The sequence below is a fragment of the Delphinapterus leucas genome, chromosome 3, assembly GCF_059928025.1.
Source record: "Delphinapterus leucas isolate spDelLeu-1000000601 "Yukka" chromosome 3, BTC_Dleu_Yukka2, whole genome shotgun sequence".
Taxonomy (NCBI): domain Eukaryota; kingdom Metazoa; phylum Chordata; class Mammalia; order Artiodactyla; family Monodontidae; genus Delphinapterus; species Delphinapterus leucas.
Window position 1 is genome coordinate 128,802,034 of NC_143131.1, and position 13,094 is coordinate 128,815,127.

Here is a 13,094-nt window from a genome sequence, read left to right on the forward strand (position 1 = left end):
TTTACTCTTCATTTTACTGAACAGTGAGAGGCCCGGTCATACCTGCCTGAGACCACGTTAGTGTGTGGCACGGCAGGTTTGGAACCGAGCCCATCGGACCCCAGAGCCACGGTCTGCTGTGGTGCCTCCCGTGGACGTGCCTTCTCTGCCCACCTGCACTGGGGGCCTGTCGGCAGGGACTGGACTGTCCAGTCTTGGTGTTGTACCCTCAAGGCCCGCACGGACCAGGTTGCCTGGTGACATTCACGTCCAGCTGGGCTTCGGGGCGAGCTGTGGAGCAGCCCCAAAGGCTGACTCTGGGCATCAGGAGGCTGGCCTCCCAAACCTGCGATATTGTCCCCTCTCCCTGACCGGTGCGATGTGTGGCCAAGGGTGCTGGCCGGGGCGGGGGGCGGTCAGCAGTCCTGAAGTCTTGTCCAGGGCCTTTCATTCACCTACTGCTTAGCAGACTTGTCCACTAACTATGCACAGTTGTATCAGAACCTGAGGCCTTTTTTCCAAATAGTGTCCTGGGCCCTTCTCCCAGAGGTTCTGATTTTGTATGTGTGGGCCTCAGAGATCTGTATTTTAGCCATTTTGCAAGGTTTGAGAATCATGGTGCTTAATGACCTCTGGGGCCCCTTCCAGCCCCCAAATCCCACGAACCTCAGCTTGGAAGGGCCTGTAGACCCTTGTGACCTTCCCCTGACCAAACAGCCTAAGTGACACGGAAAATAACAGTAAAAAAGATATTTTATTGTTAAAAAAAAAAAACAACAACCACAAATAACCAGTAAAACCAGGCATCCCGTCACTCACGCTCACAGTCGCCCGCACAGCCGTGAACCATGCACACAAACACCCTGTCACCCACACAGCTCCCTCTTGCTGGAGGCAGCAGCCCTATGGGTAAGAGTGGCTATTGCTCTTCCTTTAGACTTTCATCTCCAGAAGCAAGACACATGAAAAGGCAGTGGACCGGAGACAGGGATTGGCAGGTGAGGGAGTGGCAAGGCCACCAGAAGTCTCTGGTCCCTACCACTCCGGGCTACATATGTTCTGCACATGTGTACACACGTACTGTACATGAGCACCCACGTGTGCAGACACATGCCCACAATGACCCTCCATGCATAGGGTTGAGTCGCTGCAGGTAACACTTGGATTGGCAGGCCTCTGAAACAGAGGGGCAGGAAAGGATACTCCTGATGTCCGGCTCCCTGCTTCCACCCTTCCCTGCATAGGAGTTCCGACTTCCTTGTGTCTATGGAAGAAAAATCCCTTTGGGGCAACTCATCCAGACAGCAAGGTTGAAAAGTGCCTAAGAATTTTTTTAAAAATGAAGAATGATGTCCTTCTTGCCTTTGGCCCAAAGTGCTTGCGAAACTTGGGCTGACGAACCCAGAGTTCCATGAGGTCTGAATTCTTTAACAAAGACGGTTCAGGGGCTGCACAGATCCTGGCAGGCCCTGGCTAGTAGAAAGTCAGGCTTTAAGTCAGACTTAAAGAGGAGGCTCAAGGTGTTTGGAATTAGATTAGAGGAGTGGGACCTCCAGGAGACTGAGGCCAAGTGATGCCCCTTGGGAACCCTTGTTGCCATAGTTCACTGTCTTATGCCTGATGCCTAGCTCGGTGCCTGACATGGAGCAGACTCTGCAGCGAGGCAGGCAGGGCGTACAAGTGACATGTGGTAGCTGCTCCCCTGCTGCTCACCTCTCAGCCCCTAGGAGGACACCCTGTTGCCCTGAAGGGTCGGTGACCTTGGACCGTGTCTCTCAGCAGCTGTGGTGCTTGCCTGTGAGGCATGATCCTACCTCGGCCTGCAGCGTGTGCAGCAACGGGCAGGTCTAAGAATGTGCCCGACAGGCCCGTTCAGGCCCTGACTCCCTAGGAATTGTCAGGGAGACGCACACTGCCTCTTACCCATCCCAGGAGTCAGTTTTTCCTGGGTTTCCAGGGTAACGGCTCTGTGCACACCCTTCCTGCTGGGGGCCCTAGTGCTGTTTCTGGAGCTCTACCCTCAGCTTCCCTCCATCCTCAGGGACTAGCTGGGGGTCTGGAAGAGCACATTTCAAGATGTGGCAACCCGGACTGGGTATGGGGGCTTCCCTCCCACTTTCCCAGCCACGCTCAACTCGCTCCCCGCCAGACAGGGGAAGGCGCCAAGTCCTCGGCCTCCCCCTTGCCTCCGTCTGAGGGCAGCTAGAACATGACCTCCTCACAGCTCCCATAATCACTCTCCACCATGTCAGAGCCCTCATAGTTGGGGGGAGCCTGGGGCTGGCCCCGGCCCGTGGGACGCCCGCCCCCTACCTCGCAGTCGGCGTAAGAGGGCCCGGCCCGGCTGAGGCGCATGCTCACCCCCTTGTAGCCCCCTTCTGCCAGGCAGGGCCCTGGCCCTCCCCCTCCCTGCTGGAACTGCGAGTGGTAGTAGCTGATAGCTGTGTACTCGTTGAGACAGGGGGCCAGCAGGTGCTCCCGGGGACTGGGGGGCCGTCGGGGGATCAGATCTTCCAGGTTCTGGTTGCTGTAACGGGGTGGAAGGGGTGCTCGCTTGTTCTCCATCTCCAGTGGGAAGGGGAAGCCCCCGTAGAGGCCAGTGGGGTCCGGCATCACAGCTGGGTTCCGGTGGCAGCGAGGCGATGGCAGCAGAGGGCCGGGGGTCCCTTCGGAGCGGGGGTATTCCCAGCGTTCCTTCCTGGAGTAAGTTGGGGGCCAGACTGTGGCTCCACCTGGGTACACTGAAAGGGAACAGCAAGATAGGGTGAGCTCTGAGTTTCCCTGGTGAAAGCTCCAACTGGCCTTAGAGCTGCTCTACATGACTTAGCATGTGGTACAGATGGGCCGAGGAGTCGGTGGGTATGTGGCCCGTCTGTGTGTTGTCTCTGGCAGCTTAGATTAATATGTAGAATCCAATGGGGTCAAGTTCAAAGCCAGAGGTTTAACTCAAAGCCAGCCCATCTTGTAAATTTGTGCCACTGATCCAAGGGTCAGTGGATAAGGGAAGAATCTGAATGGCTCCACGCATCCCACCCCCATTCCTGGAGACAGCAGCTCTATCCCAAGTCCTACTGGTGGGTTTTGTCTCCTTAATTGAAGGAAACAAACACATATTTTGGACTAGGAGGTGTGATGGCATCTATCACAGAGGGTGATTAAATGAGATGTGGCTTCGAAGGTTGGAGATCAGGCATCCTTGGTCCTACCTCTGTCCCTGCTACTGAATAGTTGGGTAAGTTAGAATAAGTCACTGTGGCTTTATGGGTCCCAATTATGGGACCCAATTTGCAGAAAGGGCAAATACTTGTTTTAACTATTACTGAATAAGCCAGAAAATATAAAGTGCTTTACAAATTCACCTCATTTTGAGCCAAAGATGAGAGGGGGTGAAGGTCCCTCCTCTGGGTCAGCCAGGTCTGGCCCAAGGCTACTGTACCTCTAGACTGGGCAGCCAGAAGCTTGGAGGACTGCCTCTCTTTCCCTTTCCAGAAAAGCATAAATATACAGAAGCCCCCTTTTCACTTCAGGGATCCTACCCACCCCATCCAGGGTCTACAGGTTTCTGCCATGGACATCAATCCTGTGGAATGTCTTGGAAGTTAGAGGAGTAGATCATGGTACAGCGGAATGAGGCACAGACTCTGAGTCCAGAGACCTGGGATCTGGTGCAGCCCACTAGTGCACTGTGACCTTGACCACGTCCCTTCATGGACTGGATGGTGGCTCAGATAATGGAGTGTTTCAGTCTATTACCCTGTTCCATCAATCCCAGAGGCTAAAGGCCTGTGGGCTGTACTGACCCATCTCCTCGCCTGACCAGGTCCTCTTAATGATGGCCTCATTGTCAGAGTGGGAAGAGATCACCACCGGCGGGAGTCTGGGAGGCACGCTGCAGACCACTGGCCGTTGCTTAGAGCTGGGTCCAAAAGTGACGAGTTCATTTGGACCTGAGGTCTTGCTGGGCTCCACTTGGTTCAGGTTGTTGCAGGTGCTTGTGCTCAGGGGGTTGAGCTCAATGGCAGGTGTGGCTTGGGTGTCAACACCAACACTCCTGGCCAGGAGGTCTGGGTCCTCCATGGCCACGGGCTTGTGGGACTTGCAACGGCGGCAGTAGAAGAGAAGCCCAGTAGAGATTATGACAATGACCAGTAGGACCACTATGATGATCAGAATCTCCTGCTGTCCCCAGTCGCCCCTTTTGATCTCAGGGGTGACAAGACAGTGTCCTTCTGAGCAGCCCCTTGATTCCATTTCACACCTGCAGACACAGAGAAGTAGTCAGGGGACTGAGTCACTATACTGCCCTTTCCATGTCCCCTCTTAAAAGATGTATGGGATAAAAACCCCTGCACTCAAGCCTGCCTCTCCAATTTCCCACCAAAAAAAAAAAAAAAAAGTAATTATCACACGTATCAACACATCAACTTCAGTTTCACATCATCCTCTACCAGTGAGGTATGAGACTCAGCAATACCCTTGTTCGTGACCATTTGAATCTAGGCTCTGGGCAAGTCCATTATGTTCCACCCGTGAGATCTAGGCATTGGATACACTGCCTACCACTGAGGTCAAATTTCCAATCATATACTGTGGTAGAGGCAGCCAGCAACCTAGCTGTCCTTCAGGTCAGGGTCCCAGATACAAGTCAGCAGTCACCCAGCAATGGTAACCAGACGCCAGTGTTCCCTCTGTCCCTCACCAGGAGGTCGCAGGAACCCAGCATGGCTCCACACAGACCTTACACGGGACAACTTGCTCAGAGAGAACCCCTAGAACCATATGACCTCTCAGGTCACCTTCAGCTTGGCTTTCATTGGTGTGAGGCTCCTAGGAGACTTCTATAGTCAGCTTTACCTACTTTTTTTTTTTTTAATAGATCTTTATTGGAGTATAATTGCTTCACAGTACTGTGTTAGTTTCTGTGGCACAACAAAGCGAATCAGACATGCTTATACATGTCCCCATATCCTCTCCCTCTTGAGCCTCCTTCCCCTCGCCCCTATCCCACCCCTCTAGGTCATCGCAAAGCACCTAGCCGATCTCCCTGTGCTATGCGGCTGCTTCCCACCAGCCAGCTATTTTACATTCGCTAGTGTATATATGTCGATGATACTCTCATTTCGCCCCAGCTTCGCCCTCCCACCGCATGTCTTCAAGTCCATTTTCTATGTCTACCTCTTTGTTCCTGCCCTGCAACTAGGTTCATCAGTACCATTTTTTTTTTTTTTTTTTTAGATTCCATATATATGCGTTAGCACACTTTTGAGGGACATTGGGAAAGGCTCCCTCCATCCCACGTGAGTCCCAGTGCCTGAAATTTCACCACCAACAGTTTGTCCTTTGGGTTACACGTTGGCCTCCCCAAATTCTCTTTTAAGATGCAAACACCGCTTTCAGCCAGGAAGTGTCCCCCAACACAATGGTCCCCAACCTTTTAGGCACCAGGGACCGGTTTCACGGAAGACAGTTTTTCCATGGGCCGGTGTGGGGAGGGGATGGTTCAGGCGGTAATGCGAGCGATGGGGAGCGATGGGGAGCAGCAGATGAAGCTTCGCTCCCTCACTCGCCACTCTCCTCCTGCTGTGCGGCCAGGTTCCCAACAGGCCTCGGACCGGTCCTTGGCCGAGTGCTGGGGACCCCTGCCCTAACACATCTGCTGGATGGAGAGAATCCCCTGCTGCAGAGTGAGGCGCACGGTGGGGCTGGAAATGCCAGGTGCTGAGAGAAAGGACTTGGATCTTAAACACACGGGGGAGCCTCGGACAAGCCCTTTCCTTCTCTGGGCCTCAGTTTCATCTGTAAATTGGGTGGATGGACTATATCATTGGATCTCTTATGCACCCACTGACAGCAAGGGGGTACCTTGTTGTTATAAGTAGAATCCTTGGAGAATCTCCTTCCTTGGAGATTACAGTTTAGTTGGTCCAGGAATCTATTTTTCACAAGTCCCCCTCATGATTTGTAAAGGTTTCCAAGTTGGGGAGCCATAAAACCAGAGAGTTGCCAAAGCCTCTTTACATCTAGGATTCTAGGGATGATTCTCCTTCCCTTACAACCCCGCAGGCCAGCATAATACGAGGCACAGGTAGCTAGTGGTGGGGTTTGAGGCCCACAGCAGTGCCTGAATCAAGTGGAATCATTACCCCCAGGACGCTTTCTGGAAAGTCACGGTCCAGAGCAAGAGAATAAGAACTTTAGCTACTTTCAGACTTCAGCAAAGATCAGAGCTGCCCGAAGATCTGCAGATTCCTTGGCCCCAGCCTAGTGAGTCCAATTCAGTAGGTTCAGAATAGGGCTTGGGAAATCTGTCTTTTTAACGAGCACCTCCCCTCCCAGAGTGTTCTGATGCAGGTGGTGGGAGGGAGAAGCCTTGACACGTGGAAAAGGCCAAGAAGCCAGGTAACCAGAGCACTCAGCACCTGGCTGCCCATTGGCCTCTCTAGGGGTCAGAGGTCATCCCCCAGTGGTGCCACACTGAGGGAGAGGAACCAATGGCAGGGGACCTCTCCTGTGCTTACCTGTCTCCCATGTAGGGGTGAGGGCAGATACAGGGGGCTCCTTCGGGGGAAGAGATGCAAGTTCCACCTTCCAGGCAGGGCATCGAAGTGCAGTTCTCCTTCCTTTGTTCACAGTGCCTCCCGGAGAACTGTGAGGGGCACGTGCAGACATAGCCTGGGGAGAAGGGCAGGGCCATGAGAGAGCACTCTGGTCCAGTGGCCCCAGGGGACAGGTTCTCGTGTGTTTGCAGATCCCAGTGTTCACACGTAGTTATTGAGTGCCTCTCTCTGCCACATGCACTGTGGTAGGCACTGGTGCCCTGCTGGACAAGAAGGTTGGATCCCTGCCCTCAAACAACTTACAGACTACAGAGAATAGGCATCTAAAGGATAATAATGAGTACCGTCATCCTAGACAACACTATTTATTGTAATCGTTATTCTAAGAATCTTCATGTATTAGCTCATTTGATCCTCCCGACAGCCCTGAGATTGGTTACTGTTATTATCCTCATCAGGGACAGGTACAAGTTGATGGCAGGTCAGGGAATGAGGCTCGGGAAATGCATGCCATTTGCTCAGGGTCACACAGCAAGCAAATGGCAATTTGGGGGTTCAAACTGAGATAGTTATAGATAATATCAGTATATTAGTAATTATCATAAAAATTAGTTTTATTGAAGGGAAGCATTGGGGAAAGGAGTTAGCCTAAACTAGGCACCAGGGGAGGTTTCCTGGAGGAGGTGATATTTTAGTTGAGACCTGAAGGTTGAGTAAAAATTAGCCAGGCAAAAAGATAAAGGGGCAAAGAGGAAGATGTTTCAGGCAGAGGAGAACGTGTGCAAAGGTTTGGAGGAGAGGGTGTAGCATGTCACCAGGGTGGACCAGCAGGTGGGAGGGGCCAGGGCATAGGACCCACAGGCAGGAATTAGGAATTGGAACTCCATCTGAACGGCATCTGAACGGCAAGGGGAAGCCACTGCAAGATTCCAAGCAGGAAAGCGATGTGCTCATATCTACATTGTTTAAAGATCTCTCTGGTGCCCTGCTGGAAGATGCTAGTGGAGGGAGAGAAGCAGGAGAGCAGGGAGGTGGCTGGTGCAGAAGAAAAGAAGAGAGGTGATGGGGACTGGGGTCAGACCAATGGCGGTGGGGATGCAGAAGTGATGGACTCCTTGGGTATCTTAGGTAGAAATGACAGTATTATTTGTCAGGTAAAGATTAGAAAATGGGAGAATGCCAAGTGTTGACAGAGATGCAGGGGCCTAGGAATCTCACGCACTTGCTGGTGGAAGTACAGACTGCTGCGGCCATGCTGGACAGCAGTCTGACCCGATTTAGTCAAAGTAACTATTTGCATACTCTGAGTATGTGAATTCCGTCTCTGGGTGGTGCGTATGTATGTGTGTATGTGTGAAAAGTTCTCACACAGGTTTGTAACATGATGTGGGAGGATGTTTGGTGCAGCATTGTTGATGGAGGTGGGAAGCCCATTGCTGGGAGAGTCCAGAGGGGAAAGGTGAGCGCGTGCACGCCTTGGAGTATTGAGCCGCAATTAAAAGCAATGAATAAGAATTACTCGTGGCAGCGTGGATGGAAAACTGTAAAACATGATATACCAGTTATATAAGTTAGAAATTCAAGCATGTGAAAAACAGTTCTTACATTTTGAAAGAACTCATTTTAAAACTTTAAATGTTTGCCTATGGGTTTGAGGAAGGGAGAAGGCAGTGGAGTATAAAGGGCAATAAGAAAGAGAAACTGGGCTTCCCTGGTGGCGCAGTGGTTAAGAGTCCGCCTGCCAATGCAGGCGACACGGGTTAGAATCCTGGTCCCGGAGGATCCCGCATGCCGCGGAGCAACTAAGCCCATTTGCCACAATTACTGGAGCCTGCGTTCTAGAGCCCATGAGCCACAACTACTGAGACCTGCACGCCTAGACCCTCTGCTCCGCAACAGGAGAAGCCACCGCAATGAGAAGCCCGCGCACTGCAACGAGGAGTAGCCCCCGCTTGTCACAACTAGAGAAAGCCCGCACACAGCAACGAAGACCCAACGCAGCCAAAAATAAATTTTAAAAAAAAGAGAGGGAGAGAGAAACTTAGCGCGCACCAATGATGACACTGAGATGTGTGATGACTTCAGCCTTCTACATCAGAGGTCCGCATTCGTACCCTTCCCCCATCCAAAAAAAAAAGGAGAAAGAAAGATAGTTCTTGTTGAGGGAGAAAGAAGACTACTGGCCTCCCCTGGTGTAAACCTAGCAGATCCCTACTCGTTACTCACCAGACAGTAAGGGGAAGAGGGGGATATTTCCACTGAGATCTGCACCCTGAGCACGCCTCTCGCTTAACAGCCCTGTGACCTTGGGTGCGTTCCTTTACCTCTCTGGGTATCCCTTACGTAGCCCAGTGGCTTCCTGAGCAGTAAAATGGAGCTTTAATGGCTCTCTTCTCCGCCCTCCACCCCCACTCCCTCCCTCATAGGACTGTGGTGGAGGAATCGGCTTGGTAAACTCTATGGTGATACACGATTGCTAGTTCAACCTGGCAGGGTCCTCTGCAGAGCCTCCTGGGATAAGCCTCAGGGTCAGCCCTAGCCTTACCTGCCCCGCGGGTCTGTGAGCACTTTCCACCGTTGAGACACGGGTTCTGGCTGCACTGGTCACTGTGGAGGCAACACTGGGTGAGGGCCCGCCTCTCCAGCATGCCCGCCACCTTCTTGCCATGGGCCAGCAGCTCCAGCGCCTCTCCGTTGATCATGACAGCATCCAGGCAGCCTTCGAAGCCCTGGGAGACATTTGGGAAAGAATGCAAGAGGACGAGGCCACCCAGAAAGAGGTCCCTTTCAGGCCTCAGACTCCAGCAGTTCTCTGGGAGCGCAAGGGAGGCGTTGGCTGCACTGTCAACCGACAGGTGAACGGAAGTATCTGTCTCCTCCACCAGAACAGAGTGCCACTCTTGGTCATTCACACGAGACTGGGAGGAAAGATTTCTGTAGAAGCCACCTGGGCAATGGTATTCCAGCTGGAGCACTCCATCGACCAGCTGTAAAGAAAATCCAAATGGCCATCAGCAAAGCCAAGAAGTACTTAAAAAATCCCTTCTCAGAAGCTGCCAGTGCAAAGAATGTTAGTTTATTTTCACAGAGAGGAGGGGTAGTGTTTGGTGATTTTCAAGGCTGTTTTAGACATTGTATTTGTAAAGTATAGAAACCCTCAAAGTGCTCTTCTATGGTCTCGTTTGGCCCTCGCCGCTCTCCATGGGATGGCCTGGGCAGGGATGATATCTCCATTTCAGAGATGAGGAAACTGAGGCCCAGAGATGCCTTGCTGATCAAGACCCTGTCTTTTGGATTCTTCTTCACAGGCCTCTCCAGTATTCTATACTCCTCAGCCTTCAGGGATACCAAAAACCTCCCTCTCACCCCCACTCCCTTACTCAACAGTTCAACAGTTCTTGAAGTGGGTCTCTAAGATGATTTCAGGGCATCTACAAGGTGAAACTATTTTCATAGTAATCCAAGACATTATTTGCCTCTTCTACTCTGATTCTGTTACAAAATATACAGTGGTGATCTCTAGACATGCGCTATCACAACAGATAAAGGCAGAAGTAGGTACGAGCCAGCTAGCTTCTATTAAGCCAGATGTAAGAGAAATTTGCAAAAATGTAAAACAATACCACTCTTTTTTTAATTATGGAAAATGGAACAATTTTTCTTAAAAATATGGTACTTATGTTAACATGTAATGGGTTTCTTGTTATTTTAAAACTTCTCAGTTTTAATTTCTAATAATGAAAATGCCAATAGCTGTTACCCACATAAACAAAACTTCCCTATGATCCTCGATTATTTTTAAGAGTATAAAAAGTCCCAAAATCAAAAAGTCTGAGAATCACTGGGTTAGAACATTTTAGTTCCCTTCACCCTCGAGAAGTGGGACTACTTGTGGCCAAATAGTTTTCCTGTCACTCTGGGTTAGGTAGCGCTTTCTCTGGGTGAAATGTGAAGATCTAACCCAGTGTTTTCCAGAAGTTGGGCATTTGTACACCATCTTCCTGATTTTTGCCCTGGTTGAATTCTACCTATACCTTTATTTCCTTAAAAAGAAAACAGTATTATTACAGTAAATAGAAAACCAATATAACCTGCCATTAAGAAAAGACAATGACAAATATAAGTACAACTTATACAAAACATTGTCATTAAATCACTCCTTTCACTTACCTAGGACCACAGATCTGTTGATCCCTCCATCTTTTCACTGTCTCTCCCCTCTGTAATGTCCTCATTCCTCTCCTTACCAATCTTAAATTCCATAGCCAAACTCCTGTCCCTCTTTTACTTGGTAGAACTCACTTGGCTAATACACAAATCCGGTAAAATCCAACTCTCCCTCTATATATAAGTATCATGGAGCTGAACATGGCTGGAGAAAAACACACAGCTTTTGCTTATTGGTCTCCCTTTAATTTCATGACCATGAGTCTCAAATGAGCCCTTCATGCTACCCAACAATCGTACTATCTTGCTTAGTTCCCTCACTCTCTCAGATGACTATTTTCACAACTTCTCTCTCCTCAGACCCTTAACGTCTCTCTCCCCATCCTCGCTCTCAGCAATCAGATGGAAACTTCCAGGCACCCTCACCATCGTATCTGTCCACGTTGTCCAAAGCCAATCTCTCCATTCATGCACTAGATCCCACCCCACCCCCCTTACCTCCTGAAGGACAAGATGCCACTGACTTTCCTTTCTCCTTCTTACATCTTTGTTCACTCTCTACTGGATCATCCCAGTCATCATATAAACATGCTGTTATTGTTCTAATCTTTAAAAAAAAAAAGTTTTCTTGAACGCACTTTTCCTGCCAGATAGCACTTTGTTTCTTTGCTTTCCCTTTGCAGCAAAATTCTACCCCCACCCACCATGTAACTGAAGCCACTGGTGTCAGGGCACTCAGCATCCTTTGTGTTGCCAAATTCAATGGTTGATATCACTTCCCATCTTACTTGACCTCTCAGCAGCATATTATGCAGCTGATCACTGCTTCCTTCTTGATACACATCCCTCATTTGGCTTCCCAGATACAATACTCTCTTGGTTTTTCTCCAACATCATTGGTTGTATCTTTTCATTCTCCTTTATTGGATCCTCCTCTTCCCCAACCTCTCAGTGTTGGAGTATGTCAGGGGTAAATCCTTAGTCTACTCTCTTTTCACTCTACACTCTTTGGTGATCTCCCCAGTCTCATGGCTTTGAATACTATGTATATGTGGAAGAATCCCAGATCTTCATCTCCACCCAGACCTTTCTCGCTAGATTTTGTTTGTCCAGCTCCACTAGTAGGTCTAATAGTCATCTCAAGCTCATATGTCCAAAACGGAACTTCTGGTCATCCCCCTTCCCCAACCTACTCCACCTGTATCCTTGCCCGCATCTGTTGGCAGCAACTCCATTCCTTCAGGTTGCTCAGGTCAACATCTTACTCCTTGCTTTCTCTCGCAGCCCTTATTCAGTTCATCAGGAAGTCCTGTTGACCTTACCTTCAAAATCTCTCCAGAATCTGAACTCTTTTTCCCAGTTCCACTGTCATTCCCCTGATCTAAACTGCCATCAGCTCTCACCAGAATTACTGCCTTTTGGCTGGGTCTTTCCACTTCCATCTTTGTTCCTCTAAAATCTATTCTCAACACAGTAGCCACAAGGACCGTTTTTGCATATGTCACACCATGTTAATTCTCTGCTCAAAACCTTCTAATGCCCCCCACTTTGCTCAGAATAAAACTCAAAGTCCTTAAATAGCCTATGAGACCTTTATAGATATGACCCCATCCTATTACATCTCTGACCTCAACTCCTGCTACTACTGTCCCCTTGCTCACTTCACTCAAGCCATATTGACGCCTGAGCTGTTCCTTAAACATGCCAAGCAATCTCCTGCCAATAACTATACCCTCTACCTAGAATGCTGTTCCCCCAGAAGTCTACATGGCTAACTACCTCACCCCCTTCAAATTATCGTTCAATTATCACCTCAATGAAGCCTTCCCTAACCACCTTATTTAAAATTGCTACTTCCCACAAAAGGGCAGAATGCAAGCATCATCTCCTCCACTCTGGCTTGGGAGACAACATAGCAGTTAGAGGCTCATCTTCATTGAGGGAGAAAAGCAGAATGTACAGAATGTACCAGGCACCTTCAAGATGGTGGAGGAGTAAGATGTGGAGACCACCTTCCTCCCCACAAATACATTAAAACTACATCTACATGTGGAACAACTCCTACAGAACACCTACTGAACACTGGCCGAAGACCTCAGACTTCCCAAAAGCTTTGCTTTTGCCTTTGTCCTAGGGTTCTGTCTGTCTGGGTTTTTTTGTTTGTTTTGTTTTTTATAGTATAGCTTTTAGGGCTTGTTATCATTGGTGGATTTGTTTTTTGGTTGGTTGCTCTCTTTCTTTCTTTACTTTTAAAGTTTTTTATTTTTAATAATTTTTTTATTTTAATAACTTTATTTTATTACTTTTTCTTTCTTTCTTTTGAATGTAGAAGCATTTAGGAGAATCCAGCTATATTTTATTAAGCCAGACATGAAAGAGATTTGCAAAGAT

The 13,094-nt window shown here is 49.4% G+C and overlaps 2 protein-coding genes across 9 annotated transcripts in view; one reads left to right on the forward strand and one right to left on the reverse strand.

The window, feature by feature from the left end:
* Positions 1-13,094, forward strand: part of LOC111183115 (proton-coupled amino acid transporter 1) — a 103,944-nt gene that overhangs the window by 64,982 nt on the left and 25,868 nt on the right. The window lies entirely within an intron of this gene.
* FAT2 (FAT atypical cadherin 2) overlaps positions 715-13,094 on the reverse strand; it is an 87,465-nt gene continuing 75,085 nt past the window's right edge. For 4 of the 8 annotated variants that reach the window (XM_089909580.1, XM_022590178.3, XM_089909578.1 and 1 more), the window contains 4 exons: positions 9,082-9,523; positions 6,498-6,651; positions 3,780-4,237; positions 715-2,720 (listed from right to left, as the gene is read on the reverse strand). In XM_089909580.1, the coding sequence (XP_089765706.1) occupies positions 2,182-2,720; positions 3,780-4,237; positions 6,498-6,651; positions 9,082-9,523 (1,593 nt within the window). In that variant the 3' untranslated portion in view covers positions 715-2,181. Of the gene's footprint in view, positions 2,721-3,779; positions 4,238-6,497; positions 6,652-9,081; positions 9,524-13,094 lie in introns of those variants that run through there. The other 4 variants (XM_089909583.1, XM_089909581.1, XM_089909579.1 and 1 more) reach the window with 3 other exon arrangements.